At 38.8% G+C, this 22,460-nt stretch overlaps 1 protein-coding gene across 10 annotated transcripts in view; it reads right to left on the reverse strand.

Moving 5' to 3' along the window:
• ARL15 (ARF like GTPase 15) overlaps positions 1-22,460 on the reverse strand; it is a 440,433-nt gene that overhangs the window by 311,032 nt on the left and 106,941 nt on the right. For 7 of the 10 annotated variants that reach the window (XM_015451508.3, XM_045394755.2, XM_045394754.2 and 4 more), the window contains one exon: positions 18,633-18,701. The exons of the other annotated variants lie outside the window; for them this stretch is intronic. In XM_015451508.3, coding sequence (XP_015306994.1) covers positions 18,633-18,701 — 69 coding nt within the window. The remainder of the gene's footprint in view (positions 1-18,632; positions 18,702-22,460) is intronic. 10 annotated transcript variants of the gene reach the window in all.

A 22,460-nucleotide genomic window follows, 5' to 3' on the forward strand; every position in this document is an offset into this window, starting at 1 on the left:
AGTATTTTCCTCTGGCTAGCTCTTAGTTATCCTTCAAAATTCAGCTCAATGATTATTTCTTGCAAGACAACTTCTGTGACCCTCAGACTGATTTAGATGACCTTCTCCAAACTCCCTGAGTACCTTTTCTATTTCACTGTCATAACACTCATCATTCTGTCAAGTACAGTTGATTTGCCATCCATCTTCCCCCGCTGGACTTAGAGCACTTGAATGCAGGCACTACTTTTAATTCAACTTTGGACCATGAGTATCTGACCAAGCCATGTGGCCGGATGTGCTCCTCAGTGATGTACGTGGCTATGATTAAAAGCATAGTTAGACAAGCCTGAAATCAAACCCTATGGCAATTAGGACAAGTTACTTCACTGACAGCTAATCTAGAAAATAAGGATCATCTCACAGGATTGCTGGGAGTAGCAAATAAGGTACTGTATACAAAATGCTCAGCACAGTACTCAATAATCAAGAGGTATTATTATCATCATGAGTGCTAATATTAGATTTTTCACTTACAATAGTGTTTTCCCAAAGAAAACTTATTTTTATGACCACACATTAGGGAATTCTTCTCACAGTAGATAATTAAAGATGATTCAGGATTTGGGCTTATTTTAACATCAATTTGGTCAAAGATCTGATATGATATGCCAAATCCTAATGGTGGCTAATGACATACAGGTAGCCCTTTTGGTTTGCAATAATAACAACAATTAAAGGGTCATAGTATGACATATAGTGGGACAATCATTGGATTTTTTTCTTCCTCTAAAGGTGAAAACCCCTAAAAACACACTTTCAAGGATTACTGGTCTATCCTACCAGTTAAATCAACTCTCTTTGAATATAAATTTCTATGTAGACCTAGACAAAAGCATAATAGAGCAGAAGTGTCCATAATCCCTGTACATCTTCAAGTCACATTGCTTTAACTGCTGACAAAGACAAATGTTTACTATGGTCTAGCGCGGAGAAGCCAATACAGTGAGCGAAATGCTATCTCGCCTCACACATCAGCACACGTGCCAGACAGGTTCTGATTGCAAAGTCTGTTATTGGTGATGAGAGAGGCAGAGAGGGCACAGCTGGATATTTCAGATCCACAGCTGAGCTGGCAGCAGTGGGAGTTCAAGTCATCTTCTCACTTGAAAAGCTGGAATGAATCTGTGAGAGTTATTTAAAGGTGTGCTTTATTAAAGAGGTACTTTCTGACTACTGTCAAACTTCACGAGCAAAAGCTGAACACATAGATAAAGGCAGATCTATGTGGGGTCACCTATTAGATGTCAACTGATCTCTTTCAGCACCCACAAATCACTTATTGAAAATGAAATACCAAAAAAAAAGTTTCCCTTCAAGATTAAATGTAGCATGTGGACTTAATTTACATTACTAATGCTTTTAGTATTTGCTTTATATTATTCCCTGAAATTAGCATGGGCACAAATGCCTTAAATTATGTTTCTTGAATTTATAGCCTGAATTATATAGATTATACAAGTACCATATACAGATTCATGAAGATATTAGACAGGCTCCATGGGCCTTATACATTTAACTAGAGCTTTACTAGAATAGTCTCAGTAGCATTGACTTTTATTTTTTATTTCTTATTTTTTTGTCAAACAAAGCACTCACTCTATCAAAGGAGTTCTCAAACTACCAGGAAAATATGATACTTGAACATCCCAAGTGTTTCTTAAAAAGAGATATCCTCATTTTCCTTTTGTACAAAACAGGGTTCAGATTGCAAATAACAGAAAAGTAATTCATTGGAAGTATACTGATAATTCACAGAATTGATGAGAAGGCTAAAGAACGGCAAGAACCAAGGCATCCCAAGGTAACATTATTGTAAGTTTAGGAGTTGCCACTTATGCTAACTGCTTGCCACCCTGCACCAAACTCCACTGCAGCCACCAGAATGACATGAGAAGGCTCCAACCCCGTGCGGTGTGCCACTGAGCTGGAGTATCTAACCAGCCAAGCCTTGCTGGGTCTCATGCTGGGGCCCTGGCTACCAAGTTGTTGAGGAAAAAACTGCTGCCCCCTACCATCAGCAATGGAAGGAGGGAACCCTGATTCCAAGTTCTTGTGGGATTTTGTCCAAAGCAGGGCAGCCAAAACCAGTATCAACTATACATTTGGTCCACTGGCCCAACAGACAGCAGAACTTATCTAATACTACAACTGAAGGACATAAAACAGAACATATTTATTCATCTTCCAATTCCACAGACTGATTCTGACAGAATGTGCCAGAGTCTTGGGAATGGCTAAGAGTCAGTCTGAACCAAGGCAGGGGACAGGATGAGGGCTGGTAGAAAACCTGGAGTGAATTTTCCTGAGCAAACACATTTTGCCCTCTCAGTGTCCCACTTGTTATTTAATACTCAGCTCTCCTATTCTACGTGTACTCCCTTCTCCCTTTATATTTTCCTACTGATAAATTATTACATGTAAGAAGATGAGGCTGGCTGTGAATGTAGAGGAGGCAAATGCCTGGCAGTTCTTAAGTTCATACTTGCATATTTTTGCTTTCCTTTCACCTTCAATATCTTATATGGGAGAAAATGGGACAGGACATACTTGAAGCCATGTGTAGCACCTAGCTTTTGTTAATTAAACACAAAAACTCAGTGGGACAGTCTGAGCTATTGTTTGTCACTAGCAGTGTAGATAGATATAAACTCCTTAAGGATGTGTGACTAGCCATTCTTTTATTTCTTTCTTTTTAAAATAAAACCATTCCGGTTTTCAACACGTTTGTCTAAGTAAGGTACAATCCTTCAAGTCTCCCTTTTCCAATTTGCAAATCACACCATAATTGTAAAGCAACTGTTACAACAAGAACAAAAAAACTACTCATCTGGAACATGCAACAAAAAATAGAGCAATCATATTTATGGTTAGCAATAAATAACTAAAGGTCCTTGGCTAACAAACTCAGCTTTCCCAAAAGGAAAAAAAACCTGAAAGTTCACAGTAAACTATCATGTTAAGAAAAAGCAGTTGGGGAATGGGAGTGGGAGGTAAAGGATTAGGTAAAGGTATGTGTTTTATAGAAAAGGACATTAGGCCTCATTTGCTTGGTGAATCTGTGGAAATAATTTATGATATTCTATACAAGGAATTATGACTCCATCCTGAACAGACTGCTTATCTCCCCATGGCTCTTCATAAGCAAGAAAGGGCATGCTCATGACTCTTTGACTTTAGTGTTAACATTGATTTTATAATTACAATAATATTGGATACCAAGGTCCTCAAGGGAATTATTCATGGACAAATTAGAGACAATATTTGCCAGAGATAAAATATTCATCACCAACAGAGTACATAAAATGTATCTGAGAGGATCAGGGCTCACTTGGGACCTACACAAGCGGAATAAGACGTCACCAGAAAAATGCAAGAATTCTCTGATATGTAAAAATCTTAAACAAAGAATGTCAGTCTTAACAAATTCTGCACATACTAAAATAAGACCTCATCGTCACATAATCTGGGGGCATTCCGGTAGGGTGAGAATAAACAATTGCCCTGAAATTTTCTTAGAGGGCTTCCAAAGCAAATACATAACAAGGACCCCACAGCTCTCTTTTTAATCCTATTAATTTTACATTTCTGACAAATTGCAAACTTCTCTTTGCCTAAGGGTTATGTCTCAAGCTAGCCATTTTTTTGTGCAATCTTTAAGGTTTTCTATGTATAGGTTCATATCACTGGCAAAGTCAATGTCCAAAAGTCAGTTGCATATCTGTACACTGATAATTAACAACCTGAAAAGGAAATTATGAAAATAATTCCATTTATAATAGCATGTAAAAGAATAAGACATTTAAGAACTAACTTAACCAAGAAGGTGAAAAGCTTGTACAATAAAAGCCACAAAACATTGCTGAAAGAAATTTAAAAAGATACAAATAAACGGAAATACATCCTATGTTCACGGACAAAACACAATAATGTTAATCTGTCAACACTAACAAAAGGGATTCAATGCAATCCTAGCAAAATCCAAATAATTTTTTATGGAAATAGAAAAACCCATCCTAAATTCATATGGAATCACAAATGACAAAACAATCTTGAAAACAAAGAACAAAACTGGAGCTAGACTCACACATCCAGATTTCAAAACAAACATACGGTAACAAAAAGAGCATGTTATTAGCATAAACGCAGACATATAGACCAATGAAATAGAATAGAGATCCCCAAAATAAACCTTTGCATGTATGGTCAAATGATTTTGGGCAAGGGTGACAAGACCATTCAATGGGAAAGAATGGTCTTTTCAACAAATGGTGCTAGGAAAACTGGATATGCACATGCAAAAGAATAAAGTTGGACCCTTACCTAATGCCATATACAAAAGTTAACTCCAAATGAATAAAAGCACTAAATGTAAGACCTAAAAGTATAAAAAACATAGAAACATAGAAAGTTTTTTCTTAAAAAAAACATAGGGCAAATGCTTCATGACTGAATTTGGCAATAATTTGTTGGACATGATACCACAGACACAGATGAAAAAAGAAACAATAGGCAAACTGGACTTTATCAAAACTAAAACATTTGGTACAACAAAAGAAAATGTCAATAGTGTAAAAAGGCAGTCCATAGAATGGGAAAAAATATTTGTAAATCATATCTGTAATAAGAGATCAATGTCCAGAATATGTAGAGAACACCTAACACTGAACAATAAAAAAAAAAAAACCTCTTTTCAAAAATGGACAAAGAATTTGAAAAGACATTCCTCCAAAGAAGACATACAAAAGGCTAATTAAGTATATGAAAAGATGTTCAATATCACTAATCATCAGGAAAATGCAAATCAAAACTACAGTGAGGGCCAGGTGTGGTGGCTCACACCTGTAATTCCAGCACTTTGGGAGGCAAGGCAGGTGGATCACTTGAGGTCAGGAGTTTGAGAACAGCCTGACCAACACGGTGAAACCCCATTTCTACTAAAGATACAAAAAAATTAGCCAGGCGTGGTAGTGCATACCTGTAATCCCAGCTACTCAGGAGGCTGAGGCAGGAGAATTGCTTGAACCCAGGAGGAGGAGGTTGCAGCGAGCCAAGATCACCCCACTGCACTCCAGTCTGGGTGACAGAGTAAGACGCTGTCTCAAAAAAAAAAAAAAAAATTATGGTGAGATATCATTTATTAACACATCCATTAGGATGGCCACTATCTTGGTCTGTTCCTGTTGCCATAACAAAATACGTAATTTACAAAGAACAGAAGCTTATTTTCTCACAGTTCTGGAGGCTGGGAAGTCCAAGATCAAAGCACTGGCAGTTTGTGTCTAGTGAGGGCCTTCTGCTACATCTTCACATGGCAGAAGACAGAAGGGTGAAAAGGGCCTAGCTAGTTTTCTGGAAGCACTGGATAAAGGTATTAATCCCATTCATAAGGCCATAGCCCCCAGACTTAATAGCTTCCTGAAGGCCTCACCTTTTAATACCATCACATTGGGTCTTAGGTTCCAACATATGAATTTTGGGGAGGACATGCACATTCAAATCATAACAGCTACTATCAGAATAATGGAAAATAACAAGTGTTGACAAGGATATGGAGAAATTAGAACCCTGTACACTGCTGGGGAGAATGTAAAATGATACAGCAACTGTGAAAAACAATATGGCAGTACCTCAAAAAATTAAAAGTAGAATTATCATCTGATCCAATAATGCCATATCTGGGTATATACCCAAAAGAACTGAAAGCAGGATCTGGAAGAGTTATTTGTACACTCATGTTCATAGCAACATCATTCATAACAGCTAAAGCACGGAAGTACCCTATATGTCCATCAACAAATAAACAGATAAGCAAAATGTGATATAGACATATAATGGATTATTATTTAGCCATAAAAAAGAAGGAAGTTCTGACACATGTTACAGCATGTTTCAACCCTGAGGACATAAGACTAAGTTAAATAAGCCAGCCAGCCATAAAAAAGACAAACACAATTTGACTCTACTTACATAAGACAGAATTAGTCAAAGTCATAAAGACCAAATGTAGAATGGTAGTTACCAGGAAACAAGGAGGGGGATACAGAGAGTTATTGTTCAATGGGTATAGAATTTCGGTGTTACAAGATGAAAACGAGTCATGAAGATGTATGGTGGTGATGGTGGTGATATAATATTATAAATGTATTTAATACCACTGAGCTGCATACTTAAAAATAGTTAAGATGGTGAATTTTATATGTATTTTACAAAACTAAAAAAAATTTTTTGAAAAAAAAATCCCACAACGATTTATAACTCATCCCAAACCTATTCCTCCTGAAACTTTCCTCCTTAGTTAACAACAGCTCCATTTTCTCAGTTGCTCAGGCCAAAAACTCTAGAATAATCCTTGGCACCTCTTTTTCTCTCAAACCACACATCCAATCAATCAGAAAATTCTGTCAGCAATAGCTTCAATATATATCCAGACTCCAACTACTTCTCACCACCTCTACCCTTACCACCCCAATCTAAGCCACCATCGTCTGTTGCTTTGATTATTCCAAAAGCCTCACACTGGCTTCCTGCTTTCACTCAAACCTCCCTATAGTCTATTTACAGCACAGTAGCCAGAGTTATCCTGTTAACATATGTCAGACCAAGTCTCTTTTCCACTCAGAATACTCCAAAGGCTCCCATCTCACTCAGGCTAAAAATGGAAGCCCTTATAGCAGACTGAAAGGTCCTATAAAAATCTGCCTCTTTCCTCCTTCCTCCCTGACTCCTAATTATTTCTATGACAACATCTACTATTTCTTCCCTCAGTCAGTTGCTCCAAGCAAACTGGCCTTCTTGCAGTTCCTGGCCCACGCTCGGTAACATCCAACTTCAGGACCTTGGTACTTGCCATTCCCTCTGCCTAGAAATCTCTTGCCCTAGAATACACAAGATTCATAGTCACTCCTTTATGTTGTTTGGGTCTCTACTCACATATCACCTTTTCAGTGAGACCTGCCCTGATCACTTTTAAAAATTGCACATGTACCCTAGAACTTAAAAGTATAATTTTTTTTTTTTTTTTTAAAAAGGGCCAGGCGCCGTGTCTCATACCTGTAATCCCAGCACTTTGGGAGGCCGAGGCGGGCAGATCACAAGGTCAGGAAATCGAGACCATCCTGGCTAACACAATGAAACCCCGTCTCTACCAAAAATACAAAAAATTAGCCAGGCGTGGTGGCAGGTGCCTGTAGTCCCAGCTACTCGGGAGGCTGAGGCAGGAGAATGGCGTGAACCTGGGAGGTGGATCTTGCAGTGAGCCAAGATCGCACCACTGTACTCCAGCCTGGGTGACAGAGCGAGACTCCGTCTCAAAAAAAAAAAAGTCAGGAAAAAAAAAAAAAGTGCAACCTTTCCCACCACAACATGTTCTATCCCCCTTATGTTTTCCCACAGAACTTACTGTCTTCTTAGTTACTCAGTAATTTACTTATTTATTTGTTTATTGTCAGTCTCCCCTCACTAGAACGTAAGTCCCTTGATGGCAAGATTTTTTACAATTGTTTTATTGAATTATTTCCTAACCTTTTACATCCGACAGAGGTTGATGGAATTCTGTATTCTAGCCACATTTTTCTTGAATGGAAGGAACATACATCCTTTTCAATCACATTCTATTAAATTTGGCAAATCTTATACTTTTATGTGACTCCTGCGTTTTGTCTTCCTCTAGAATTGTAACACTAAGGTCATGCTAATGACAAAGAGTTGGGGTGGGGGTGGGTCTAGACAGAGTTTTACTTTCTAATCTTTATAAGAAGACACAAGAGGAGAAACCAGTCTTTTGAGAGAAAAAACAGAAAACGTAAGTGTCACGGAAGTAAGAAAACTTAAGTGTTTCAAGAGGGGGGAGGTAAGCCACTAAGATGAATGCTTCTGAGTAGTTAGATCAGAACACACAGATAACCATTGTATCTGGGAATATGGAGGATATCGGTGATCTTCACCAGCACCATTTTTCTGGGGTGGTAAAGACAGAAATCAAGGGTATGTATTTAGGTCCAGTGACACTCTTCATTTGACATGTTTCACATAGGATATTCCTTCCATTCCCAGGGCTTCAACTATTCTGATGACTTCTGAATCCCATATCTGCTTCAACGTCTCATTCTGCAGAGCCAAACTAGAGTTTTTAAACTTTCTGTTAAACATCTCTATCTAGATATCCCTTCGGTACTCTCAAACTAATAAAAATCCAAACTCAGTATCAATCCTACCACCCACGAAAGAAACTTCCTCCTTTTTTCTATATTTCCTGTTTCAGTAAATTGCGGCATCATCCAATCCATCACCCAAAGCTTATCCTCAATCCTGTGTCTCACAATGTCCAAAATTGATGCAAGTCTCCTATTTGTATTGATTTCACCTCTTAAATGTTTCTGTAATACTCTAATCCAGGGGACCTCAACCCCCAGGCAATGAACTGGTACTGGTCCATGGCCTGTTAGGAACCAGGCCTCACAGCAGAAGGACAGCAGCAGGAGGGCAAAGGAGCACTGTGGCTTGAGCTCCGCTTCCTATCAGATCAGCTACAGCATTAGATTCTCATAGAAGCAGGAACCCTACTGTGAACTGCACATGTGAAGGACCTAGATTGCTTATGAGAATCTAATGCCTGATGACGTGAGGTGTAACAGTGTCATCCTGAATCTATCCCCTCTACCCCAGTCGATGGAAAAACTGTCTTCCACAAAACTGGTCCCTGGTATCAAAAAGCTTGGGAGCCTGTGCTCTAATCTATTCCTATTGTTTTACAATAAAGCCTTCATTATTTTTATGCCAGAACTATAACTACTTCAACTTATGTATTCTACCTAGCTCAATAAATATTTGTTGATTTCCTGAAATAGCTCATATGGCTCTGTTATAAATTACTCAGATCTAGGTTTATAAAATTAATGCTGTCCCTTAGAAAGCTTGGTTGAACTTTTAAAAAAACAAACTGAATAATTGGGGGCTGGGATATCATGAATGATAATAACTGTAAATAAAAACATACCAAAACAGAAAGTTCTGTTGGACGTGGGTGTCCCCTGGGAGACTATGGTAGCGAACACTAAAATCCTAATCGCCATGCATTGGAATTATTCTGACTATTACTTTCTTTAGTCCCTTCTTATCCACCCAGTCTTCTTTGACAACATGTTTCCCCTTCATAATTTAGCTCTATACTGTCTAAAAGCTGTAACTTCAATCGAAGAACCTAAGCATTTTTAAAGCAAACAAAATACATGACATAAATTATTATCAGAGGCATGGGCCCACTGAGATGTTCATTTTGAACAAGAAGAGATAAGTCATTCCTGGGAGAACACAGGCAAGGATAAGAGATTATTCAAGCCTAATATGCAAGGCTCCTCACCTCTCCATCATTTTTATGAGACCCACAACATAGTCTTAACCCCAATAACCTCCATAGGGCCTCACCAAGAAAGGATAGAAAAGACCTCAGAATTATTTTGGCCCTAAAACATTTTTGAATCAAGCTAGAGAAAGTTATGAAACTCACAGTTGTCATACTTGACTTGCATCCAGAAACACAATTCAAATGAAGCATGTAGTCTAAATGGTTGATAGTTTTCAGCTGGCTGTACTTTCCAGCCACCTAAAATGAAAAATCTAATCTCACTCTAATAAAAATCTTTGACCTGGCAAAAAAAGAAACATATACCTTTGTGGTAAAGTGAGGAGAGGAGGGAGGTAACAGAAATGGTAGAATGACTTTACAGGGTTTTGACTTTTAAACACCAATATTTATAGATTAAAAACTGTCTGAAAGGTTAAGCTTGGAAAGAATCTACTTCAGATACCTGATACAGCACAGGCACAAAATGAACCCTGTTTCATCTAACTTGTACCACGGGAGAATTTTACCTTTAGCTTTACCAACTTCCCAAGAGGACTTCTACTCATGTTCCTTAAAATCCCAAAGGTCTGTGTAGTGAGGTATCCCACAAAGAGTAGGGTGCCCCAGTCCTCCTCTACTAGTAGATGGAAATGACATGGAGATATCGCGAGACACTCAGGATGTTTATTTACTCAGAAAGTAAATCTATGTTCCTTTTGTCCAACAGGCAATATTATTCTTATTTCTCAAGGCCCAAGGTCCGTAACTACTTCTCCCCACTTAAGGTTTACACTACACTCTGTATTCTCAAAATAATTAATGTTGCTAATGTGCTACGTACTTAACTACGTACAAGCCAAATTAAGCCACCTGTGGTCAATATATACCTGGACAGCAAGGTTCAAGATAGATCCTATATTCAGACTATCATCAATGCAAATACAGAAAAAAATCAATCCAGACTTTACTGTATTCATCCTTTATTCATTAGGAATCATGCAAAAAGCTCACATAAGAATTTTAAAAGGTTACAAAACATGGTAATAGTGTAAATAGCTACAACAACAACTGAAGGCCCCACAGTCATTTCACAAGCTAAAGAAGGAAATAATTTGCTCTTTCCACTAATCTGACAGTTGGCCCAACCTCTGATAGTTCAGGAGATCTTTTTTCTGTTATCTCTAGTCCACTTATAAGCATGTATGAGGACACACACTTAATTTGTTTTTCTCTGTTTTTTTCTCATGTCTAAAGTAATACTTGGAATGAATAAGTTGATCAATCAGAAATGTGCAAAGGAAAAAAGAAATGTCCTGTCATATTCAACCCTCTTAGAGATAGATGATCAGTGTTCAGTCCTTCAACTTTTCTATGCATATGCTAATATATATGCCTTTCTCTTTTCTTTTTTTAGTACAAAAATGGAATCATAATATGCATACAGTTATACAACTAGCTCATTATTTTTCTGACAACTATGTATTAGTCCCATTTTAGGATAAGAAAACAGACCCAAAGAATAGGTGATTTGGCAAAGGTGACTCAGCTAATAAGTGATGGAGTGGGAATCAAGACCAGAAATCTGACTGTAGAGTTTGACTGCTCCCCTTCCAAACAGCGGAAAAGCTGTAGCCCATCTTCTCCTGTGTGCTACCAAGCAAACCTGTGCTATTCTGATGAACATGCTAGCACATATTCATCAAAACAGAAGAGGAGCCTACCTGATTCTTTTTAATGTCAGCATAGAATTATATTGTATGCCTACCCCGAAATTTATCAGTCTCCATTTGGTGGCTAAATACATGGTTAATTTTAAACTATATAGAATTTAGATTTTTAGAGCTAGAAAATGCCTTAAAAAATATGTTTTACGGAATCAAAAGTTCTCAAGATAGACGAACATACTAAAGCCCCAAATCTTGAAGCATATTCATCAAAAAGATCACAGGTTTCCTTGGTAGCAGACAGGAGATGGTAGGCTGCAGCTTTTTCCACTATTTAGAAGTTGAGTGCTCAAATTCGAGGCCAGATTTCTGAGTTTGATTCCCACTCCAACACTTACTCAGCCACCTTTGCCAAATCACCTAAAAAACTGGGCCACCTTTGCTAAATCACCTAAGTTATTTGGTCCTGTTTTCTCATCCCAGTAATGGACTAATACACAGTTGTTGTCAGGATTAAATTAGTTACAACATAAAGTACTTAGAGTATTGACTTAGAAATAAAGCAGTAAGTGCTAATAATAATAATTATTATTATTTATGCCATACTAGTTCAAGCTTACTTTAAAAAATTATTAAAATTTCTGTTCTTGGTGTGGGTAGAACAGAAAACACAAACTTTTGGTTGTTACTTGAGATTTTGGCATTTACATATTCAATGCTATTTCTTCATTATTCTTTCATTATTAAAATACAAAACTGTGATTAAACAGCTGCAGTGGGATATACTGAATAATAAAGGATTTGAGTATATTAAACTGAAATAGGATTCCAAACAGAAATGTGAACATATATTTCTGCTAGAATTGTTTGTTACCTATAGAAGCCTCCTTCAAATGAGAAATGGAAGAAAACAAGAAAATAAAAACCATCAGTCCTACTGCATTTTCATTCATATGAGTTTCACAATAAAGGATGAAAACTTTAAACTCTGAAGAATATACTAGTCAATATATATTGATTCTTCAGTAGTAAAAACACCTGAGATATTTTTGGGAAACAGATATGTTCATTTCAGCTCTTCACAACATATAGATTTGTACTTCCTTTCACATTCGTGGTATTTGTTTTCAGATTTTTTTTTAATTTTTTTACTTGAACACACTAGACTGAAGTGTAGTAGCAGAGTCCAAATTGTTTGAACATCTTTCAGCTGCAAGAACACAACATTATCAGGCAATTCATTGTAAAAAAGCAGCATGAACTTGTCTGGGTATTCTCCAGGTAATGAGAAATATCTCATGAATGCCAGGGAAAGAACTTTAAATGACTGCTCTTTTAACACACCTTTCAGGCAAATGTCTTAAGGCCAGTGTCACAGAAAAGCACCTGAGCGGGAGGGGGTGCCCCTGCTTCATGATCACACTAGCTCTGAACATAATTAAAACTAATCCTTTTACCTGCCTACATTTTTTACAAGCACTCTGTTCAGTACAGTACATAAAAAAGGTCTGCATGTTTTATACCAAGATTCAATCAGTACTTCAACATTTGGGGGGGAAATGCAAGTCCAAACAACAGCAGCTCATTCACTTATTTAAAACATTCAGCTATTTTAAAAGGCTTAGAAAACACAGAGCATAATGGTGTATCATAATGACAAGTCCTCATTGGAGGCACTGCATCCAAATTTGCTTACCTCAAGCTTTGAAAAACAGCCAAGATATGAAAACTCTAGAGAAGGAAAAACTTATGCCATGACTTGCATTAAGAAACAGGCTATAGAAACAACAAGTGTTTACAAACCAATTGAGGTACTTACGTTACCCGAGGAAGGATGATAAAAGAATTATCTAAAAAATTAGTTGATATAATCATAAACAATACCCTAAAAGGGTTACCTGTACAAGAGTTAGGCAGAGGTCAGTGTTGCTCTGTCCTCACATTCATGGTATGACTGAGAGAAAATACAGGGAATATCTTCACTTAGGTCACAGAAAATACATTTCACCTGGCAATAAGCACTTCAGCTGTTGATGACAAACTTTTTATATACAATTTTATTCATCTTTCCATACTCTATCACACATAGGCGAAAACAACAACTCAATAAACTGAACCACAATTATACTTCTTCTGCAACGCTTCTTCTCACACTTTATTGAAACGTCACTTGTTATAACAACAAAAAGCCTACCTTCTCAACTAATCGGATTTACTTTCACCACTTTTTTGCAGCTCAGTCGGATGATCACGATACATATAACACCTATGCCCTTTGTCTCCAATTAAATCCCTCATATTCAGTGGGTTAGAAAAAAAAAAAAAAGTTGAGTGATTCTATTTATCTCAATAGCTTTCCTTGGTTTTACCCTCAGTTCAAATCTATGGCTGACCAGAGAGAAGACCAAAGCACAATATCTCCATGGCCTTAGTCCTGACTCCATAATGAATGACTTTGAGTTTCTTTTCCCAGGTGCACCTCTTCCCATCCTTCTCAATTCCTTCACTCTATACTTCACCAACTACCCCACACCCACCTCACTCTACACCTCACCAACTACCCCATACCCACCACATCACCATGAAAGGAATAAGCTTTTGTGTTTTCAGAGTCTGAGATATGAAAAAGATTCTTTGCTTGGTCAAACTTCAGTCAGGCTTCCGAACCTTCTCCTAAACCCATCTGTGCACTTCTTTGTGAAATCCCATTTTAGCAAAGAGCCTGGCTAAGTCAGTTCAGCGAGAACCCCCATATCTAATTTGATCATCCTTCTCCACCATCCCCCAGGTGATGTCTGATCACCTCAGCCAGTCTTCTGCAAGAATCCTGTTAGGTTGGTTTAGCCAGAGTCCCCCTTACCCCTTATGTTTCTTCTTAGTAATTTTCCATCCACTGACCCCTACCCTGCTCTTTGGCTATAAATTCCTACCTCCCCATGCTATATTTGAAACTGAACTCAATCTTTCCTCTTGCACTGCAAGAACCCATTGCAGTGGTCCCTATACCTATGGTGATGGTCCTGAATAGTCTTCCCGGCCTTTACTGAGCATCATTGAATAATTTTTCTTTAACATGTAACCCAAAGTCACAGTGGACCATCTCCTTGACCTCCTAACTTTAGTAACTAGGGCCTCTTAGAAAACCTCAAGTCAGAATTTAAAATTATATAGGGACAAAAATCAAGTGACCAAGCTATGTAACTGGCAGGAAATTCAAAGCAAGAAGGAATTCCCTCACAGCCCAAAAACATGGGTACCAACTAGAGTATATGGCACAAATAAATTCAAAATTTGACATTTTTAAAGTCATATGAATGAGCTCTCTCTTTAGCTCAAGTTTAATGACTCCTGTCCCTTTAAGAAGTTTCTTATTTATTTCTTAGGCAAGTGTAATTAAGAAACAACCACCCATATTGTAGAATAATCAAGATAGAAAAATTATATTTGTATAATTTGTGTGATACAGTATATGGTAGGCAGAATAATGGCTCCTCTAAAAGATATCCATATCCTAACCCCTGGAACCTGTGACTGTTACATGGCCGGGGGCATTAAGGTTACTAATCAGCTGACCTTACAAATATTATCCTGAATTAATCCAGGTAGGCTCAATGTAATCACAATTGTCCTTAAGCAGAAAGGAGAAGTCAGAAGAGTCAGAATCAGGGAGATGGCATTGTAAGAAAGACTGACTAATCACCACTGGCTTTGAAAATGAAAAGGAATTCAGGCGACCCCTAGAAGCTGAAAAAGGCAAGAAAAGGGAATCTCCTCTAGAGCCTGCAAAAAGGAATGCAGCCTGGCTGACATTTTAGTTTCATCCTGGTGAGACCATTTTGAACTTCTCACTGCCAGAACTGTAAAGTAATAAAATGGTGTTGTTTTAAGCTACTTAGTATGTGGTAATATGTTATATCAGCAATACAAAACTAATACAAGTGGGATGCCAAACAGTGAATAATAAAGACCTAGCTCTTTCCAGTTATATAAAAGGTCATTTCATACGTAATTATCCTTAAAGTATTTGGAAGGGAGGGTGTTGTTTTCTTTGTACCTATTTACAAGGTTTTCTAAAGTCAAATTATTATCTGAAATATCACCTTTCATGAATAAAATCAATGGAAAAAAGTCTTCATAGATTTCTGATGTGCCAGAATATATCCAATACATAAGCAATATATACCAGAAGTCCTAGGGAAGCACCGTTTTTCTATTATAAGGATGGAAAAAGTTAATGTCATTATTCCCCATTCTATGCCATGATTTCAGGGGGTTCCCTATTTTCCAAGTACTTACATAAAGCTCCCAAATTATCTTTAAAATAATCCTAGCTTGTTTTCTCCTCACAACTTGGCCTCATTTTACTCTCCTGAATCAAGTAAGTCCCATCCCACTCCACCCTTACCATACTCAGCTCCGCACTCCCCGCTTCACTGTTAAATACACATTTCTTGGTGTAAACCTCAGGGGACACAAATCAGCTTTAATACCAACAGAAAATATAATTATCCCTAATCAATTAGATACAAAGAGTTTTAATATATTTCAAAACCAAACTGAGCAACATTTAACTTCTCTTGGTCACTCACCATTAACCTTAACTATACAGCATATAGCCAAGAATATCAACTTCTGTAAAAACAAAATATTTCGCAGCATCACAACTCCCCTTTCTCATCCATTGGAATAGATTCTGGATAATCAACTATTTTATATTTAACACTATTTGATGTCTTTTTATAAGCACAAATTAAATAAAAATAATAATCTCTTGTTTTTATTTCCTTCTATAAAGTCTGTGAAAGTATGAGAAACTATCCAATGACTAAAGTCAATTCTATAAAATTATATTTTAGGGGATCTCCATGTCACACACACAAGCTTCTACTTCCCCTCAGTAACACTGGTTTTGAGATTCTTGAAGATAATTTTAATCATGACAACATTTTTATGTATGTGTGGAGCCATCAGCTAGTACCATTCCATGTAAGGAACCACTGTTGGTCAATAACGTTTTCAGTAATCCATAGTGAACTGAGGAAAACCAAGAACAAAAAGGGTTGGTTGGTTTGTTTCCCATAAAACTACCTTTTTTTCAATTTAAAAGGACTTATTTATTCAAAGATTATAATCTTCCTACAGGCAGGGGCAGGAGGGTATTAAAGTCATGAACTGAACTTAGTAATAGTCCCTGAGGGTTGTTTTTCTAATGTCCTTATTGGCAAACTAAGTCCCACCTTTGCCCACCCGCCAAAGTTTTTTTTATTTATTTTTAATATTATGGTTCTATAAAATCCAAAAATCTGGAAGCTGCCACCTAAACAACTTTGAAAATTTGAGTGGTAAAGGACATAGTGGTAAGTTACATACAATTTTCTTTTCGAGAGAGGAAATCAACATCTGTGTTTATAAAATGTTAACCAAACCACAAAATATCTTTTTGTGATAATTATATTAATAACAGTGAGGGTGAAGACAAGACTGAACTTTTCCATCCATGAAGACACATGATGAAAAACAAATCACATATAACTATTACATATGCCAGACTCCATTCTATTTGCTGTAATTCCCACAGGAGACGTGCAGGAATTCTGCACTGCCCATGTTTTCAGGAATTAGGACTTTGACTTTTCCTTCCCTCTCCAAGTTTCTGCTGAGAACCCAGTCTTAAACTGTCATAAATAAGGTAAGACTTTTGGCAGACATACACTGCTTTGAATTGCTCATCTGTACCTATATTGCCTAAATATGAATCTCCATTATCCCCTTGGCAATTACATTAACTCCAGACGGTGGCCTTCTTAAAATCCAGACAAATTACCCAATGCCCAGACTTCTTTCTAGAAACTAAAGATAATGCACACAACTCTCTAAAGTTTCCAGTCACATCTTGCACTTTTTTCTCAACCTCTTTACATTTCAGTGCAGATGAATAAGTGTTTAAAACGTAAAGGAGCTGATGCTTAAAAACACACCCTAGGTATTTTGGATCAAGGGCCATAATCAAAGGATCAGTTCTGAACATTGTACTGATTTTGGAGCAAACAAAGCTCATTTAGTAGTTATCACTCAGAATCCAATCCAGGTATTTGTGTAGCTTGTGCACTGTTTTTCATGGCAGTACCTGGAGGAATGTATAGTCATTTACTAAGAATCATCTTTGCTATCAATTCCCTTGCTTTTATTTTTATTTATTTGTTTATTTATTTATTTCTGAGATGGAGTCTGACTCTTTTTGCCCAGGCTGAAGTGCAGTGGCACAATCTTGGCTCACTGCAACCTCCGCCTCCCGGGTTCAAGCGATTCTCCTACCTCAGCCTCCCAAGTAGTTGGGATTTACACATGTGAGCCACCACGCCCAGCCTCCCTTGAACTTTTCTAACTCCCTTGGTTGCACACTCCTCAAAAATCCCAACAACTGCTATGGCATGAAGAGCTCTCACTTTGGGTGAAGTACTTTCCAAGCACTTTGGAAGGATTATTGCATTTAATCCTCGTAACTCCCCTGGGAGGTATACGCTTTATATCAGGCCCCTGTGACTTAAAGTCATCTGCTCAGAGATCGCTTGCCCAAGATGACACAGCTAACAAGATTTGGGATTTGAACACAGGTCTAACCTGCTTTCAAAAAATAAATAAATAAATAACCACTGCATTGCACTGCCTGTTAGGGAAAACCCATCAGGGAATAAAAAGGTATTCGAGTTACTTTGTTCCAAACAGAACAAAAGTTTAGGGACTACCCTTGGCAAAATACCAATGTCCCAGAATAATTGCCTCTCCTTACTGGCTGGCCCATTTGACACTTACTGAAGAGCAGTTCTTTGCCTTTAGAGTATAACCTTCCAGAAGCTGAGGGCTCTGTTAGTTAAACTATTACGCTAGAATTCCAACCAGCAACTGAAACCTGATACCATGTTCATGATTAATCATTCAACAAATTTTATTTGAGCACCACCATAATTAAGTAACTGTTAAGTAATTGAAATTCTGCTGTGGAGGACTAAATATGTGAAAGCCATGTTCCTGGCCTCTAGGAACTACTGGTCAAAGGCACAGTAAAAACAAAGACTGCTCCAGAAACAGTAACTAAAGTTACATGATGACCACTTCTAACTTCCTTGTCCTTTTCCTCAAATTCATAATTTTCTGGGGAATGGAGAAGGAAGACATGAACACTGTTTAATACTTAAAAAATATCTACTGGAACAGACTAAATTGTCCTCCTTCCCCCTTATTCTTCCTCTGGTTTGGCCTTTTCTCCTCTAACCCCAGAATCTGTATTTTTTCTTTGGCTAATCTAGATTAGTGATATCAAATTAAGAGAACTGGACAGGAAAAACAAAACAAACCAAACAGTGGGAGTAATAAATATATTATATTGATCTGGCCCAAAGTCTATGTCTGTTTAATCCTAGTCGTTACATAGTTTATGTACAGTTGCAAGGGGGTAAAAAACTAATCCCAGCACCTCAAATACTATAATTAGGACTTCTCGAAGCTTGAAAAGGGTGCCAGTAGGATCAACTTTCTGAGTTGGTACTCTTCATTCATTCAACCAATATTGACTGAGTACTCACCAGTACCAAGAGGTAGATATTTATAGTGAACAAGGAAGATATTCCCACAGCCCTCATGGAAGGTATAGTCTAGAAGGAAAGTCAATATTAAACAGAGTCAGAAATGCATGTTGAAATACTGTCAATGAGAAGCACTGTGAAGGGAAAGAACAGGGTGTCTCTTAAAAGTTTACCAGATTGTATACCGTGATACTTCAAAAAGCTGACAGGGAAAGAAATCTAAGAGGTAAGTGATCATATTTAGATGAAGAGTTAGGAAAACCCTCTGTGGGGGATAAGAAAACAAAAAATATCTTAGCTGAAATAATTAGGAGTTAGCCAGACAAAAAATGAGGAGAACAACGTTTCATAAAGAAGGAACTATAGTTATGTAAGCCCTGAGGGGAAAAAGAACTTGATTTGTCATGGAAACTGAAAAAGCTAGCATGGTCAAGAAGTAGCCATCAGGGAAAGAGGAGAACAAAAAAACACAAGAAAATGTAAGGGCAGCCAACGATATGAACACACCTAAACCAGAAGTCTTCAAATGACTTCCAATAATGTCTCTGATACAAAATAATAATGAATATTGAAAGCCCATATGTAAAAAAGTAAGCAATTAAAATACAATACATTTTCAAAATTCTCAAGTGACCAAGATTTGTAACTAGAAAGGCTCATTTAGTCCAATGAGCCCTACATCTTTCAAATAAGAAAGGAAACCCCATGCCCATGCATGAGATGCTGTCATCCTCTCTGAATCTCCTTTCTCAAAGCACCCAAGTTCCTCTAGCAGAGAGAGGAGTCTTGTTTGTCCTGAAGGGTTGTTCTACACCACATGATGACAATATCCTATACAAAAGGGACACAGAAGCCACTGGACGGTAGGTGCACAGGATGTGGCATGATACTAACTCCCATGGCCCCTTTCAATATGCAAATGTATGTAGGTATCTGTCTGCACAGGGAGACTAAGAGAATTTTAAAAAGAGGCCAAACTGCACTTAAAATCCCTCCAAAAGAGACATTTTACTTCACCCCCAATGTTTCCTCTTCTTAAAAACACGACAGTCGCTGGGTGCGGGGGCTCACACCTGTAATCCCAGCACTTTGCGAGGCCGAGACGGGTGGATCACGAGGTCAGGAGATCGAGACCATCCTAGCTAACATGGTGAAACCCCATCTCTACTAAAAATACAAAAAATTAGCCGGGTGCGGTCGCCGGCGCCTGTAGTCCCAGCTACTCGGGAGGCTGAGGCAGGAGAATGGTGTGAACCCGGGAGGCGGAGCTTGCAGTGAGCGGAGATTGCAGCACTGCACTCCAGCCTGGAGGACAGAGCAAGACTCAAAAAAAAAAAAAAAAAAAAAAACGGGGCGGAGCAAGATGGCCTAATAGGAACAGCTCCAGTCTCCAACTCCCAGCGCAAGCGACACAGAAGACAGGTGATTTCTGCATTTTCAACTGGGGCACTGGGTATATCTCACTCCGGAGTGCCGGACAATCGGTGCTGGTCAGCTGCTGCAGCCCAACCAGCGAGAACTGAAGCAGGGCGAGGCATCGCCTCACCTAGGAAGCCCAAGGGGGAAGGGAATCCCTTTTCCTAGCCAGGGGAACTCAGACACACAACACCTGGAAAATCGGGTAACTCCCACCCCAATACTGCACTCTACCAAGGATCTTAGCAAACAGGCACACCAGGAGACTATATCCCACACCTGGCCGGGAGGGTCCCACGCCCGCCCACAGAGCCTCCCTCATTGCTAGCACAGCGGTCTGCGATCTCGGGGCAAGGCAGCAGCGAGGCTGGGGGAGGGGCGCCCACCATTGCTGAGGCTTAAGTAGATAAACAAAGCAGCTGGGAAGCTCGAACTGGGTGGAGCTCACAGCAGCTCAAGGAGTCCTGCCTGTCTCTGTAGACTCCACCTCCAGGGACAGGGCACAGCTAAACAACAACAACAAAAAGCAGCTGAAACCTCTGCAGACGCAAACGACTCTGTCTGACAGCTTTGAAGTGAGCAGTGGATCTCCGAACACGGAGGTTGAGATCTAAGAACGGACAGACTGCCTGCTCAAGTGGGTCCCTGACCCCTGAGTAGCCTAACTGGGAGACATCCCCCACTAGGGGCAGACCAACACCCCACACCTCACACTGTGGAGTACACCCCTGAGAGGAAGCTTCCAGAGCAAGAATCAGACAGGTACAATAGCTGTTCAGAAATATTCTATCTTCTGCAGCCTCTGCTGCTGATAACCAGGCAAACAGGGTCTGGACTGGACCTCAAGTGATCTCCAACAGACCTACAGCTGAGGGTCCTGACTGTTAGAAGGAAAACTAACAAACAGGAAGGACACCCACACCAAAACCCCATCAGTACGTCACCATCATCAAAGACCAGAGGCAGATAAAACCACAAAGATGGGGAAAAAGCAGGGCAGAAAAGCTGGAAATTCAAAAAATAAGAGCGCATCGCCCCCTACAAAGGAACGCGGCTCATCGCCAGCAACGGATCAAAGCTGGACGGAGAATGACTTTGACGAGATGAGAGAAGAAGCCTCCAGTCCATCAAACTTCTCAGAGCTAAAGGAGGAATTACGTACCCAGCGCAAAGAAACTAAAAATCTTGAAAACAAAGTGGAAGAACTGATAACTAGAATAATTAATGCAGAGAAGGCCATAAATGAACTGACAGAGATGAAAACCATGACATGAGAAATACGTGACAAATGCACAAGCTTCAGTAACCGACTCGATCAACTGGAAGAAAGAGTATCAGCGATTGAGGATCAAATGAATGAAATGAAGCGAGAAGAGAAACCAAAAGAAAAAAGAAGAAAAAGAAATGAACAAAGCCTGCAAGAAGTATGGGATTATGTAAAAAGACCAAATCTACGTCTGATTGGGGTGCCTGAAAGTGAGGGGGAAAATGGAACCAAGTTGGAAAACACTCTTCAGGATATCATCCAGGAGAACTTCCCCAACCTAGTAGGGCAGGCCAACATTCAAATTCAGGAAATACAGAGAATGCCACAAAGATACTCCTCGAGAAGAGCAACTCCAAGACACATCATTGCCAGATTCACCAAAGTTGAAGGAAAAAATCTTAAGGGCAGCCAGAGAGAAAGGTCGGGTTACCCACAAAGAGAAGCCCATCAGACTAACAGCAGCTCTCTCGGCAGAAACTCTACAAGCCAGAAGAGAGTGGGGGCCAATATTCAACATTCTTAAAGAAAAGAATTTTAAACCCAGAATTTCATATTCAGCCAAACTAAGTTTCATAAGTGAAGGAGAAATAAAATCCTTTACAGATAAGCAAATGCTTAGAGATTTTGTCACCACCAGGCCTGCCTTACAAGAGACCCTGAAGGAAGCACTAAACATGGAAAGGAACAACCGGCACCAGCCATTGCAAAAACATGCCAAAATGTAAAGACCATCGAGGCTAGGAAGAAACTGCATCAACTAACGAGCAAAATAACCAGTTAATATCGTAATGGGAGGATCAAGTTCACACATAACAATATTAACCTTAAATGTAAATGGACTAAATGCTCCAATTAAAAGACACAGACTGGCAAACTGGATAAAGAGTCAAGACCCATCAGTCTGCTGTATTCAGGAGACCCATCTCACATGCAGAGACATACATAGACTCAAAATAAAGGGATGGAGGAAGGTCTACCAAGCAAATGGAGAACCAAAAAAAGCAGGGGTTGCAATACTAGTCTCTGATAAAACAGACTTTAAACCATCAAAGATCAAAAGAGACAAAGAAGGCCATTACATAATGGTAAAGGGACCAATTCAACAGGAAGAGCCAACTATCCTAAATATATATGCACCCAATACA

This window comes from Macaca fascicularis, chromosome 6 (genome assembly GCF_037993035.2).
Source record: "Macaca fascicularis isolate 582-1 chromosome 6, T2T-MFA8v1.1".
NCBI lineage: Eukaryota > Metazoa > Chordata > Mammalia > Primates > Cercopithecidae > Macaca > Macaca fascicularis.